The sequence below is a fragment of the Falco biarmicus genome, chromosome 6 (genome assembly GCF_023638135.1).
Source record: "Falco biarmicus isolate bFalBia1 chromosome 6, bFalBia1.pri, whole genome shotgun sequence".
In the NCBI taxonomy this organism is placed as follows: Eukaryota; Metazoa; Chordata; class Aves; order Falconiformes; family Falconidae; genus Falco; species Falco biarmicus.
In genome coordinates, this window is record NC_079293.1 from 75,195,631 (window position 1) to 75,210,443 (window position 14,813).

Sequence of the window (14,813 nt, forward strand, 5' to 3'; positions counted from 1 at the left end):
TCTGAGGCCTCTGTGTCTGGGCTCCCATTCCACGTGAGCCGCAGAGAGCAAAAGAAAGAAAAAAAAAGTCAAGTTTCCCTCCTCCCCTGGATGTCCTTGGCAGCACAGGGATCCTTTACACAGCACATCCTTCCGGTTGGGTATTCAGGTTACTGACTGCAGCGCCGCCAGAATTATCAACCCTTTTTGGACCTCAGGGAAACATAATGTCCAAGGAAAGGTGAATTCATTTTTGACAACCAGCAACATGTGCCTGAACATAGTGTGCCACACTTTGGGGCAGGATTCGTGTTGGAAAGTGAGATCTCTGCTGAAGGCTCTTCCCTAGGGAAATTATACATAAACAGAATTCCAGTGGCTTTTATGGAAAGTGGTTATAACCCAGATGTCTTGACAAGGCAGCACAAATTTAGAACTGGACCGATTTTCTACTTGCGGGTTTAGTCTTAGTACTTAGCACTCACTCAGTACTTAGTGTGCTCTGACAGTGGAACGAACCTTTCCGCAATCTGGGAGCTGATAGATGCTCTGTGATGGCCCAAACCAGCAGAAAGGCCCATGTGGGTTCCTGCTGAGACCCTGCCAGCTCCAGCTTTTCAATTGGTATGCCTAGAAAATGAAATATATTCTGATATTTTTGATGCCATGAAATATATTCTGATCTTTTTGATGCCATGGAATAAAAAAGTAAAAATCATGTTTGTGCTCATCTTATGTATCTGTCTGGCAATGCTGGAGTTATACCAAAAAAACCAGAGACCCAAAGTTGTCCATACTGGCAATTCTTTTCATAAAAGTTAGATAATATAGACTATTATGCGTGAAGGGCATCCTTTAAATACCGCAGGATGCCCGAGTTAAGCAGCCTTTGGGAATCCTATACTGTTCTGCCTGTCTTAACTCTGTTTTCAGTGCACTTTTTTCCCTGGTGCTAAAACACTAAAAAATCTCAAAGAAACAAATCTGCTTGATGCATCTGCCTGGTTTCCTGTGCACGGCTAGTGTATTCCCACATGATAGCTTTCAATGAAATTTTGTAGCAGTTGAATATTTGTATGCTTAACCACATATTCAGGGCAATGATAAATAAATACATAGTACCCTAAAACTGAAATTCTCAAATAATGCTATTTTCTGTCATGTTTTAGGGCTTGAGCATAAGGTAAGCACCCTCAATAACAATTTTTTTTTTCCCCAGCAGTTTGGAGGATTGCCTCATGTAGGAATGAAGCTTTATAATTTTATTCTCAGATAAGGTTAAAACATCAGCTGTTTTATACTGGCCTAAGCATCAAGCTGTTATCAAATAGACCACCTGAGGAAGTGGGCTGCTGGGGATGTGTTGTAACCATCCAAGCAGAGGCACCCAAACCTTTGCAAGCTCAACCACCAGAAATTACAGGGAAAAGCAGAGAACAAATGGCCTTCGGTTTTAGTCCCTTCAAGCACTGTATGATGGGCTGTTACTTCTCTTTTCTGTTTCCCGTTGCGGGCTGGGATGTTTTCAGACTAAAGTCCCCGTAACCTGAAACCCAGCCATCATTTATGGCAGTACCCTGTGCAGCATGGTTAATAAATAAAAAGTTAAGAAAAATAAAAAGACAACCTTTCCACTATTAACAAAAGACTCTTCAAAGCTATTCTTTTGCTCTGGGCTTTTACAATAATAAGCTGAAAAAATACATTAGAGAGCAGACTCCTTTCTAGCCACTTCATATTTCATTTTGCCTCTCACTTGTCTATTTATTTTCACGTCTTTCCTGATTACTTCTCAATTGTAGAAAGACAACATTAGGCACAATGAGTTTTAAATATACTCCCTGGCCAAAATAACTCCAAGGGCTGTCTGAAATTTCAAACGGCTCACTAGTAAGTCTGGAATAAAATGCAAAGGGAGTAATGCCTACTAGTTAGAGCAGGACAGTCAGGACTGGGTGGGTGTTTGCAGTGGTCCACCAATGTAGGGGGTTTTTTTTGTCTCCATGAGCACCATTCCATACAACCTGGATCACTGTGACTCCAAGTTTATTCAGGTTTATATGAAGATGAAGAACACTGTCTGGTAAAGTATAAGAGATGCTCCAGCTCCAAATCTCCTCTTTCCCTGTTGGAGCTGTCCAGAAGACTTTGATAGGACAAGGAATAGGCTTTGGACTACCTGAAACAAGCACAAATGAGTGTAACAACTATTTATAAAAGTAAGCCTCAAAGCTTCTTCAAACAACCTTGCAAGTGTGTAAAGTTATGTATGAAAGTGTCACTAAGGTCACAGATCTTCAAATAATTTTCAACTCTAGCAGCTTCTTCAGACTTACTCTAATTTGGGAGTTTTACCCTAGTAAACATATAAACCCCTAAAATGTAGACATACTATGATTTATGATAAAGCCCTCAGAAACCTGATCTGACTTTGTATTTAGCCTTGCTCTGAGCAAAGGGATGAAATGAATGCCACCAGGAGATCTCTTCTGGCCTATTTTTCCCTAAGATTTGGCATAGGCATTGCATTTTTGGACTATGCTTACAGTCACTTTTGATTTTCTTGTAAGTGGTGTTTGAAATCAGCCTCCTTCTATCCCAGCAGCTGTGTTGGTTCCAGAGGTTAGGGGTTAGTTTCTTAGGCTCTCTTTACATTTGCTTAGATGTCTCGTGTGAGAAGTTCTCTGTTTCTGTGCTTTCCAAGGTGTTTTGCCCAGTGCCCTCTCTGTTTCCTACATGAGCTGTACTGCTCAGAGCATGGGCTGCAGTGTGACTGCACCAGGCACAGGTGGAAGCATCTGGATCCAGCGGCTTCACCATCGTAGCTATCAAAGCCAAATGCAGAGTTTAATCTTTTTCAGGGCCTTTCTCAAAAATTTGTTGGCAGCCTGCTTAGATCTGCCAGGAGTAGAGGAACTTTCTTACTTATTTTCTAGATTAACGTGGCAGTGGCTTAATCTCTCTTCTTTCTGTCTTTTCTCTTGTTCATAACTGGAGAAGATGGTTGCTTTAGAGGGATGTACAGAGCTATCATTTCCCACGTATTTCAGAACACCTATTACCCTAGGTGTCCCGCAAGCCTCGCTAGCTACATCATTAAGAGTTGAGCTCATTTCACCTAACTTCAGCTGTCCAAATTCAGGCCTTCAGACCAAGGCTGTCTAGGTTTCCCACATAGCCAGTAGAGACAGATACCTCCAGAAGTAATACAATCCATCCAAAGGAAAGCCGGAATGAATGACCCTCTAAAAGTCTCTCTCCTCTCTCTCTAATGATTATTGTCTAGATGAACAGCTTAGACTAGACAATTAGCTTAGACTAGATGCTTAACATTTAGGCAGCTAAAATTAATGTGATGAATGCCATTCTATGTGCTCAGATAATGACTCTAGCCTTTGTATCTCAAATTTTAGCTCTTCAATATGTTTTCATAGGTGTTCAGATTCTGCGCTATGCTTTCAGATTAATTTTGTCTTCTAAGGCTTAAAATACTTACCTCCCATTACTGTTCATTGTCATAAATATGTCATGGTATAATATAGCTGTCTGTACCTGTAATAGAATCCTTCTGCTTTAAGATTCAACTCCATAGCCCATACAGGACTAATATTGCTGAAAATCACCCTAATAATGTCACAGGGACTCTTGTGCTTGCGAACCTTTCTGTCATGAGCACAGGCTCTACGACTGTACCTTCAACCAAGGCAGGCACAAATAAGATTTTAACAGTTTTTATAACTTACTTGGGCAAAGAAAGAAAGGAAGAATGAAAATGAAGGCAAGGCTGCTGATAAAAATGATACTGGAGGCATTGGGCAGGATGGGCAGAGAGCTCAAGAAGCCGCTTCACCCATCCATTTGCTCCAAAGTGATACCTATAATTGGAACACTCCCAAAATAAATTAATATAACCTGCTAAAAAACTTCTTCAGTTGTCTTAGATCCACCAGGTTCCTATTCAGTTGGTTTAAAAGCCTTGCTATTCACTTTTTTCTTTTTTAGTGGAAAGATGTTTTTCTAATTTCTAATTTAAATGTCCCTGGTTAAGATACCTTATTTAGTTCTCTCTGCATTGAACATGGGATAACAACCTTCTTTCCTAATAATTTTTATGAAGCTTCTATAAACTAATAATACCCTTTAATATACTAATTGAAATGTTTGCAGTCTTTCTGGGCTGAACTTGGGATATTTGAAATATGTTTGTTTAAATGGCATATCTGATGGAAAAAAGGCTTTTCAGTAATACAGCTTTACAGAAAAATTTTACATGGTCCAAAAATTTTATAAGTTCTCCAGTAAAGCTGAAAACATACTAGAATTTTGCTATTTAGTCAAATTTTTTGATTTGTTAATTAACAAAAAAAAAAAGGGAAAATATTTTATGGCGAACAAAGTTATCCTGAACTTTGTTCTGCCCTTTCCTTCACTTATGTCTTCTTTTTAAGCTTAATGTCTCATTAAGCTTTAAAGTCTCATTTTTAAGCTTAATTCTAACACAACTACTTCCAAAATCTGCAGGTATTTGGCATTTTCCTTCTGGTCCACTTTTAATGGAAAATTGTTTGGTCTCTTTATGAGTCTGTTCCCAGGACCAAAGAACTGTTCTCATTGGGAAGAAATGATAATAATAATAGTAAAGTGGAGTTCCCTGCAAATTTTATTTTGAGGCAGTTCATTTTATCCCCTTACTTTATTTTTGCAGAAGAAAAGGATGATTTGTCTTTGCAGCGACTGCAGGCCAAGGAAGGAAAGAGAAGCTGAGAACCTTCCCGTCCATAACAAAACCTGGCAACGATGGTCTTAATAGAGTTCAAGTTTATTTGACTAATTCTTTCATCACTTGTCAGAGAACATACTTTTGTTTGTGGTAACAAAACAAGCTCTTTCCTCTCCCATTTCTCCAGTGAGCAGCACAAGCACTTGTGTGGAGCACAAATTACTGCTAACCGTTATGATGTTTGCTGTCAAACTCATTTATTTATGCAACCGCTGTGGAAAGGCCTGGGGCTCATAAGCAACCCTGAAAGATTTCAGAGCCCTGGTGTGGGGTCATGAAAGGGAAAGTGAGGGGGAGGGTGAAACCTCCACTGGTTATGAGAAAGGAACTGACACAGGAAATGGTCACATATGGCACAGATTTATTGTGTCCGGGACTTCCCATTCAAAACTCATTATATCCACAGCTCAGAGCAGTGCATGGCACGGCCACATTCATTTTTAGGTCTGGCATTCGATGAAATTGCTGTTCTTCTTTCAGGTGGCGGTGGTAGTTTTGTCATTCCTTGGCCAGAGAGATGGTGGCTGGAATTGCGTTGGCAAAGGCTCTGCTGTCCACTGCCCCTCGCCTGGATGCTGATCCCTGGGTATCAGTTTGGCTAAAGCTTTAGTCAACAGGATTGCCTGTCAGGAGGAGAGAAAAATCCTTCTGGGCTTTAAATACACCTAAATGAAACCAGGATTATCCTTAAGGAGAAACATAATGGGAAAGGCTTTAGCAGTGACATGAGAAACAAATTGGTACTTGCAGAACAGCACTTTTTTTCAAAGGTGATATAATTTGGACCCAAAGATGTTTCTCTTTGTATTTTTCTCTTTTAATTGTGTTTCCTGGGAGACAGGGTCCCTCTCACACTCAGCTATTGGTTCTTTGAATGATGGTTAATGACTTCAAGAGGTTTGTGGGAATACTTGGTATTATCTGTTTCATGAGAGCATCTGGAAGCTCCAGTCAGGGTCCTGCATCTTATTTTGCAAGCTGCAGTACAAAAAGCCATTTTTCCCACCCCTTAGCTGTGTATTGGTAGCTGTCAGGAAGGCTACGTTGACCCGAAGTATCTCTCCCATGTTGTCCTATGAGGGTTGGTCCTGTCCTGGTCACCACAGCCCCATGCCACACTTTTGATTGCATTACAGTAGGGTTTAAGGTAATGACTCCTGCGTTCTCCTTCAATCAGGGTTACAGTTTAAGGGTGCTTAATTTACTGCACTTCTGCTGACTCTCTGAAAATTCACAGAATTATGAACCATAGATCAATTATGCTGTTTAATCCGTTTTGTCTCCATGCACAGTATCATGTTGAGTAATGCTTCTTTTGTCACCATATTGGAGTTACTCCCAAAATAAGCTTTATAAGGAACTTTGTATTGTCAGGATGGTCAAAATGACTGAAGTTCCCTAATGATGATGCAGACAAAAATCCTCCCGAATTGCGTCTTTCTGATTAAGATTAACAAAATGATGGACAAATTGCTCTGGACCAGTGCTGACAAAAGCAGGAACGGGCCTGATGTCTACCTCAGTGGAGTCAAGCAGCACTGAGGTGGGGACACTGGAGCTTCCCAGTTACTCCTGCTACATCAACTACTCCAAACCCAGTTTGATCCCAAGCAACCCAGCAGCATTCAAGACAGTTTCTGGCCACTTCCAGAAATTAACACAAGCCAGGAGCCAGTCTGAAAGGGCAGTTTGGAGGTGGCCACCACCTTTTGGAGGGTCAATGACTTTAATACTATGGGTATGCCATGCCAGCTGCCCTCAAGGACAAGGAACTGGCCTTGGCACTGATTATTTTATTAGTTTTGATGCATGCAGTGCCATAGCAACTTGGTTCCAGCCTAGTCTTCTGGGCAGAGACAGTCAAGGTATTTCCAGATGTGGTCACCTTGCAGGGCATCTGAGAAGTTCTGTGGCACCATAAGTAACATCCCTTAATTCAAGCATAACACAAGGCTTGGGCTGGGACATCACACTAAAGGGCGCTTCAGATTTACTGACCTACCTCCTTTGAGAGGGCTCAAGATACTTCCCCCTGGCTAGGTTATTCTCCTCCCTGGCTTTTTGCAGCTTTGTGAGACAGGTTTGCTATTTTCTCTCAAAGACCACAGATGATCTCTGTGACTCAAGACATTCCTGACCTCTAAATCACTGAAAACTTGAAGAACATTTTGGGTGAATATTGCAATATATATGGGTTTGTGCTTTGTTCCCATACTCTTTCTAGATGACTCTTTTTGATCACTGTTGGAGAGCATCCTGGCCTCAGTGGGTTTCTGGTCTCCCTTGTTAAGACTGTACTTGTGCACTTATGCTTTAAGGTCAAGAATGAGTTGTTACTATAGACTGGGAACTGGAAAACCTCAACATTTTTGTTCGTAATGTTGAAAGATATACTATCATCTGTAACATATGTGCCTTACCTCTTAGGCATAGGGGAGCTCTGATGGGTTAGTGCTAACATAAAAATATATAACCATATGAAAGATGTGAATAATATTTGATTTCACAGCGAATAAATACTAACAATGTGTGTGGCCGTATCAATGCATGCAAACAAGAAATGCAAGAACAAATTTTTCATGACTATGTCTGTTTTTCTCCAGATTTGTATGTGAAAGGGAAGGGCCAATGCAGATCCCGTGATGCATAATAGGAATGAGCTTATACTACAGACTTTACTTCAGTGGACACACTAATAACAGTCTTTTCTCTCCTTGGGCACCTAGTTTTACAAAACTTGTAGGAACATAGTGTCTTTGAATCCACAAATGTGACTGAAATTGGCCAGGGGGTTCAAAGTTTTTATGGAGGAACGATAAACAGGAGAGCAAAAACCCCACACAGTGTGATGTTATGAGACTCATTTCCTTCTAAAATAATTTTCTTTAACAGAAAGACTTAACAGCCTAAAGCAGTCATTCCATTTTTATGTACACAGTCCCTGCTCTCAGTATATATTTTTGTGTGTGTATCTCACACACGTACATATGTACGGAAGTACATGAGTAAGTACATGTGCCACCATGCATTCCTATGCATGTGTTCCCAACACACATCTTGTGAGAAACCCACCACAAATAAGTTACTTGACATTGCATATCTGTGTGTTAATCCTCTCTGGGAACACTGCTAAACCCAACTGATAGCCTTAGTTTGCAGTTGGTGGGATTTCTAAAAACGATGGGGAATGCCTTGTTTCATTATCCGCTAAAGTTGATGGGCTTGTTTTCACTTACCCACTGAAAGATTTGCAAGATTAGTGTCTGTAGAGTCATTGCTTTCGAAGGATGAGTGTGCAGGCATGAGGACCCTGTGCCAGGGGTGAGGATAAGCGGGGCTGAAATTATTTATGGGGAGCATCTGAACTCAAGAAACATAGAAAACCTTCTGTATAGAAAAAACGACTGACCTCAGAATAATTTACCTTTGCTAGATTTCTGAGCTCCTGTTGCTGGGCCCCTATTTTTAATTTTTATTTATTTATTTATTTCACATTTGAATGTCAGCAGGTCAAAAGGAACAGTTAATGCTGATGAATATTTTCCCCTCAGCAAAGATATGTGCTGGCCAGCCCAAGGCCAATGAATTGCAATTTCTAAACAATGTCCCATTCATCTCCCCTCCCCCTTCCTCCTCTACACGCTTTTATATTTTTGTAATTATAATTGTAGTTAAATTAGAAATAACTGACTGGCAAATCCAGTTGGATGGAAAGAAAATTGTGGGAGATTTATTTTATTTTGATAAAAAACTGACATTGCCTTTTGTTTTTGTCAAAAAAAGACTATATTTTTCCTTGTACCATGAATTGTGAAATCTATCATGAAATAGGTAAAAATTATTGAAAGAAATGGTGGTGTTAACCTGAAGGGGAAAATCATTAATGTTGATATATTTCATTCAATTTTAAATGTAAAATTTATTTTATTTTATTTTATTTATTTGGCGTTGGGGAACTAGGGAAAAGGCAGGAGACTTGCAAAGGACTCTGTGTGCCTTTAAGTCAAAACATCTATTTTAAAAATACTCTTCCCTCCTTCCCTCCTGCTCCATTTTTCTAAATAAAAGATATGAGATGTTGTTGTTGTTGGTGGTTTTTTTCCTAAGCAAAGAGGACCCCCTCGGCGCATTTTTCTTTTCAAATGTGAAATGAGGTGGAAAATCCTCATTTCACGACAGGAAGGACAAATATTGACACAAAGTTAATATTTGTTAGGAGCCCTAGAAGCAACCTGAGTGCTAAAATCTCATATATATGTTTGTGTGTCTATGTGTGTGTGTGCGTGCATGTATATAATTAAATAATAAACTTCACTTGATGATAGGGGAACCTGCAGAAAGCAAAGTCTGCTCTCTGACGCTGAGGAAATAGCTGCAGAGGGTGAACACACAGTCCCCACGTGTTATTTCTCTCCCTTTCTTGCGCTGAGTAGGACATACACAGAGCATGTGCCCGTGCATGTACCTACCGCCCATGTGCCCTCTTCTTCTGCTGGGGTGCACGCAGCTCCTGGTGTGACGTTCAGCCTCACCTGTGCACACATCGCTACAGATATGAACATCTTCTCCTTCTTTCCCACCCATTGGTAGGGTCCTCGGTTGACTCATGTATGCCAAGTGTGTCTTTCTCCCTGTCCCTCCCTTTTTTCCCCCCTCTCACACACGTGTATGTGCAAATGCACACACACGCACGCACGCACACACAAATAGGACCTGTTTAATCTAATTTCACCCATTGCGGGGGGATGCTTCTGGAATTTATCACTGTTACTGTTCATTGCCAATGTAAATAGCACATGTCAGCTCAATATTCAGTGGTCACTCAGTATTTATTAAGTCCTGTCCACTCTGGCCTTTTTTAGAGGAAAGCCCCGGGGCAGATTAGCTGCTGGCCCTGACACGCCGTGTCACTTATCTATTCTCATTGATTATGAGAGTCAGCTGTGGCCAGGACTCACTTTTTCCTTCTCCTCTCAGACCCCTCTTACAAGCACCCCTGCTTGGATTTTCATGAGGAAATAATCAGATTAGGGCTTCAGTGACGAGTTCATATGGAGTTCTCTTTCTCCAATGTGCTACTAACTGAATAAACGTGTTTTGTGGTAAATTGTAAATGACATTATGATTACTAAGGCCAGCATGGGTTTCATTTAAAAGTGATCGAAATTGCAGGCTGCAGAAATTGTGACTGGCAGATAAGGCCATTTGGAAGGAGACAAGCAACGATGCGTGTGTGTCCATGTGCACGTGTGTGTGCGCAGGAAACCCAGCAAACCCAGTTTGCAAGGCAGGCAGGGCAAAGGAAAGTCCTGGGAAATCACAAAACATCAGCAAACCCCATTTGTAGACAAGAGAAATATCAGCAGGGAGAGATGGGATGTTTCCGGGAGAGCAGACAATGAGATCTGTCAGCCTTCGTGGGCTGGCTGCCTGCCGCAGGGTGCATCCTCCTCGCACCCCAGGACAATGCTGAACATCTCCGTGTGCAGTGTTTCCACTTCTGCTTCTGAACGCAGTTGCCTCGCTCTCTCCCTTTGCCCCTAGCACATGCTGATAGCAAAATACTGACACTGATAAAGCAACAACAACAACAAAAAAAACCCAAAAAACCCAACACAACAAACTAAACCAAAAAAAGAAAAAAAACACAAAAAAAATATGAAAAAGCAAGAAAAAGGGAAAGAAAATGGTAAACTGGTGTCTAAAAGTAGGGGGTTTTGCACAGATCCTGTCTCACTTGGCTGTTCCCACCGAACAGAGCTTGACATTTATGTAATTTCATTGCTTTCCTTGGCGATGTGCGGAGTGAGAGCTCATTCCAGGAAATGCTCACAGACCATAGTCTGCACATGAGGAATCCCCTTGAAATAAATAGTAGGTAAGCGTCCGCAGGATCCAGGCATTGAGGGGGAACTATAAGCAGAGCCCAAGATAATTTCTCATAGCTTGTTTCTTTTTCAGGAATCTGCTATTTCTTTCCAGCAGCGAGTTTCACATCGTGCTTCCTTGATAAGGAGAATGGTCTTTTAGTTATCAAAAAGTTTGTGACCCTCAAGGATGTTGCTGTCCCTTTCTTTTTACCGTTAGCACCAGGCACTGCTGTTCTGCACACATGTCCCCGAAGCTGCTGAATGAGGAGTGCAGGGATCGTTTAGACATCGACCATGCTTTGCCTAACATGTTCGTGAGCACAGCTGACTGGGGAAGGATCAGGCTTGGTGAGGGAAGGAGGATTACAGCTGGCTACGGCAGCAAATTCCTCCTCTGATTTTATTTTGAAGAGAGGAAGGAAAAACAGAAACACGCATCTTTTCCTAAGATGCTCCAGGCAGAAATGTTTATGGTTTTGGTGCCTGTATCTGAACTCATTTACTTTTATTCTCTCTTTATATAAAATCAGTAATGATCTCATCATTACAGCCTGGGGCACAATTTCTCTCGTCTTAAAGCAGAGACCTATATTTGGTCAGATGGAGCGTACCCTAACTCAGAAGACTGTATGGATTGCATCTCTTCAGTGTAGAGCGTCTGTAACAGGATCCTCTTGACTTGTCTCCACAAACACTTGGGATGGGATTTGGTGGCAAATCCTGACATACATGGAAGTGTCTTAGCTCCTGTTATATTCAGTGAAGGAATAATTCAAGTGTTATCTACAGTGACTTTCGCACTCCTGTGGATTATGTGCCATATCTATAGATGATGTAGGTACCCAAAGAACTCCAGGTGACATTATGTACTTGTGTTTAAGTCACAGGATCCTACCTCTGGTCATTAAAGTTCAAGGATGATCCAGCTGAAAAAACAGGAGTATTTTAGGGTGAACTTTGTCACTTTCTAAACTGCTTTGTCTGTATTGATGGCTGAGGAATTCAAGGTGTTTCCGTTAACCATAAATGTGCATCTAGTGTAATTTCAGGTGCTGTGGGGTGTCCCACCAGACCTCCAGCTGCACCCTTGAGGGACACAGGTCTTCTTATATCCTGTCACATGTATAAGATAACTCAGGGCATCCCATGTGATACTAGATGCCTGACTGTGGGCAAAAAATTTAAACTCCAGATCTCCACTGACTGCAATGGGACACCTGAAGCACATGTAAGGGTCCCAGTTATTTGTAGGTGTCTGAATCTGGTGCTTTCTTCTAGGTCTGAAAGTCAGTCAGATGGTTGACCACAGGAGTAGATTAATGATGTTCTGGTCCTTTCCCTTTTACTTGTTTGCAATACAATCCCTGTGAGTGGGATGAGATGCCTTTGAGTAGAGTTAAATTACCTTTCCAAAGACCTGCAGTCATGCCCTGATTTGTTACCCTGCTTCAGGCTTAGGACCAGAGAAATGTAGAAGACACAAGGACATAGGGACATAGTGCTGGGTCGGACCAAAGGTCCATCTAGAGAGCCTGCTCTTTCAACAGTGACCATAATTTGATATCTAGAAAGAATAAGGTAAGTGTATGTGATGTTTCTCTTTCATTATTAGCAGTCTTCGGCTAATTTTCAGCTCAAGGACATGCTGAGGTAGTTGCGGTTTCTACTTCTTTAGTATCCCTTAGTGTCCAGGCTTTTCTTAAGAATGTAAAATTTTAGTACCAGCAAAAATGACTTGGAGCACTGAATGGGAAAATAACCAGCCATACTACAAAATCCTGAGATGATGTCTGAAACAATTAATTTACTTTTTTTTTTCCCCCTATGTCCTTCTGTTCTTTTCTAGGAATTTACAGAGATGATAGCATGTGCATCTTCAAGCCCTCAGTACAAGGCTACTTCTGCAAACAGGCAGATCATGCACTTGTCATCCTAGAAAACTTGGACCCCGGTATGAGCAGCCAGAGGCTGTTTCCAGTGGTAGTAATGACTGACAGCTTTATGGACACCTTCAGTGATGTGACTCCACACACACTGTGTAATCCTGAAGAGCATCGTTCTACTTTCTTTTCTGTGTTGCCATCCACCAAACTCACTACAGTTTGCTTCCCAGACGTAGCCCCTCTGACTTTCAGACTCTACCTCCTCAGTGGCCGAAATGCAACCAGACTTCCCCTAGCTATATTTTACAATGAACCACTCAGCCTTCGTGTTTTCATTCAAGGGAAATATGTCTCTCCAACCCCATCTTCTTTTTCAACGAACAAAGGGGCAGGAACCAATTACTTTAGCTTTGAGGACAATCTTCTCTATGTTATGCTCCATGAGAAGGAACCTGTTGAAATAGTTGCTGACCTTTCCCTTCTTGTAGCTTTCACTGTAACTGAGGCTGTTGGGGAAGAGGTTGAGGCACGTATAATACGTCGATTAGCTGATTTCTTGAGGATTGGTCATGACCAAGTCAGAGCAGTGTATCATGTGCTGGGAGGTGAAAGCATGTTGAAAGTGATTTCGGCCAATGCTAGCAAAAAGAAATATCACTGCCCTAACATGGCATTTTGCACAGCCTTTCACAGCAGGTATGGCTCAGAGAAAACGGGGAGAGGACCAGTGAGCACCCGAGCTCTGCAGCCATCTGATGCAGCTGGACCATCAAGAGTGCTGATCATTGAATTTGGTGACCCACCAGGCCATCCAAGAAATGAGTCAACAAATGACATCTTAAAGACTTTGGCCAGAATGATTATCAACACTCATCAGACTGGAGACCTCCAGAAAGGCCTTGGCTTGCCTATTGATACCTTGATGGTGACTCAGTCTGCCTTACTCTTTCCAGCAGAAGCTAACAACAGGTAAGTATCAAACGCAGTATCAGCAGATACTGATTTAAGTGCAGTGAGATTTGATCACTTGATCTACCTATTAAGATAGGGAGCAAGTTCTCCATTGACTGAAATATGACTAACCATGCTGAAACAAGTTTCCCTGGCAGAGCTATGCCCAAGTACAAGCTGGACTCGAGAGTATGAATCTGTTGGTGCTCATGAATCTGTAGTGCAGAGATGTCCATGATGCTTTAAACCAGGAACACAGTTCCTGGAAGTCTGCCTTGAAACTCTCAGGTACTGGGTAAAGTCAATGTTTCTAAAGAAGTTCAGACTATGACAGATCTTAAATTTTAAACAATTAAGTCTATGAATGTTTATAAATTGATGTAGCACCAGAGATGCATTATTAACGATGGGTTGTTGCCTTAACTAACGTGTAGGTCTAAGCCTTGATTCATATACTTTTAAAATTTAAGGCCAGAAAAGACCATTTAATCTTATTCTTCAATCTCCTGCATGATACAAGCCACTGCTCTTCACTTTGATACCTCAGCATTGACCTTTCTTTTTGGCTAAAATTCTAGAAAACCATCTGGTCTTGAAGATACCAGACACATCCAATACTACCTGAATGTGTGCCTAGACATTGGATGCTATCTTTGTTTTTGCTGTCACAAGTACTTGGCCACTTTCTCTTGTCAGCCTCTCTCTTCAGCTTCCCATGAGAGTTTCGTGTTCTTTCCTTCACTGTTACGTCAGTGAGTTTCTGGGCATTGATTCTTCTTCCTTCTCCAGATACCTCCAGAGTAATCAAATCACTTAGCTGTCTGCTTTTTAATAAATTGAAAGGTTTGAGTTCTGGTGAGTGTTTGTTTCCTTCTCTGTCTCTGTTTTCTAAATCCTTTTTGAAATGTGCATGTCTGAAAAGCCAACAGTTTTTCTTTAGGGTGTATTACCCACTGGATACCTTTAAGATTCAGCTGGAAGCTGAACAGGCTGCTGGGCCACCTTGCCTAGACCGTGCTTTTGCCAAGAAAGGTTGGACCAGATGATCCTTGAGGTCCCTTCCAAGCTGGTATTCTGCTGTTCTCTGAGTCTATGATACCAATGCCATATGCAAAGGTAGCATTAAATCCCATTTTCTACTGGAAGAATTCAATGATCCCATTAGCCCATTTTTCCACAGAAATAGGTGAGCTCCGTCATCTGTTTGCTCATGATATTCTGTAATTCCTTTTCAGTTCTAACTTTCCAGGACCCAATCCACTCTGTTTATTTGCCCAGATCCTACATAACACATGGTCTAGGTGCCCATGTTTGACTTTTCCTTCCATAATTTATCAGCTGACCGATCCT

The 14,813-nt window shown here is 41.4% G+C and overlaps 1 protein-coding gene across 4 annotated transcripts in view; it reads left to right on the forward strand.

The window, feature by feature from the left end:
• Positions 1-14,813, forward strand: part of PKHD1 (PKHD1 ciliary IPT domain containing fibrocystin/polyductin) — a 280,766-nt gene that overhangs the window by 234,430 nt on the left and 31,523 nt on the right. For 3 of the 4 annotated variants that reach the window (XM_056343184.1, XM_056343183.1, XM_056343185.1), the window contains one exon: positions 12,476-13,481. In XM_056343184.1, coding sequence (XP_056199159.1) covers positions 12,476-13,481 — 1,006 coding nt within the window. Of the gene's footprint in view, positions 1-4,684; positions 8,840-12,475; positions 13,482-14,813 lie in introns of those variants that run through there. The other variant, XM_056343186.1, reaches the window with a different exon arrangement.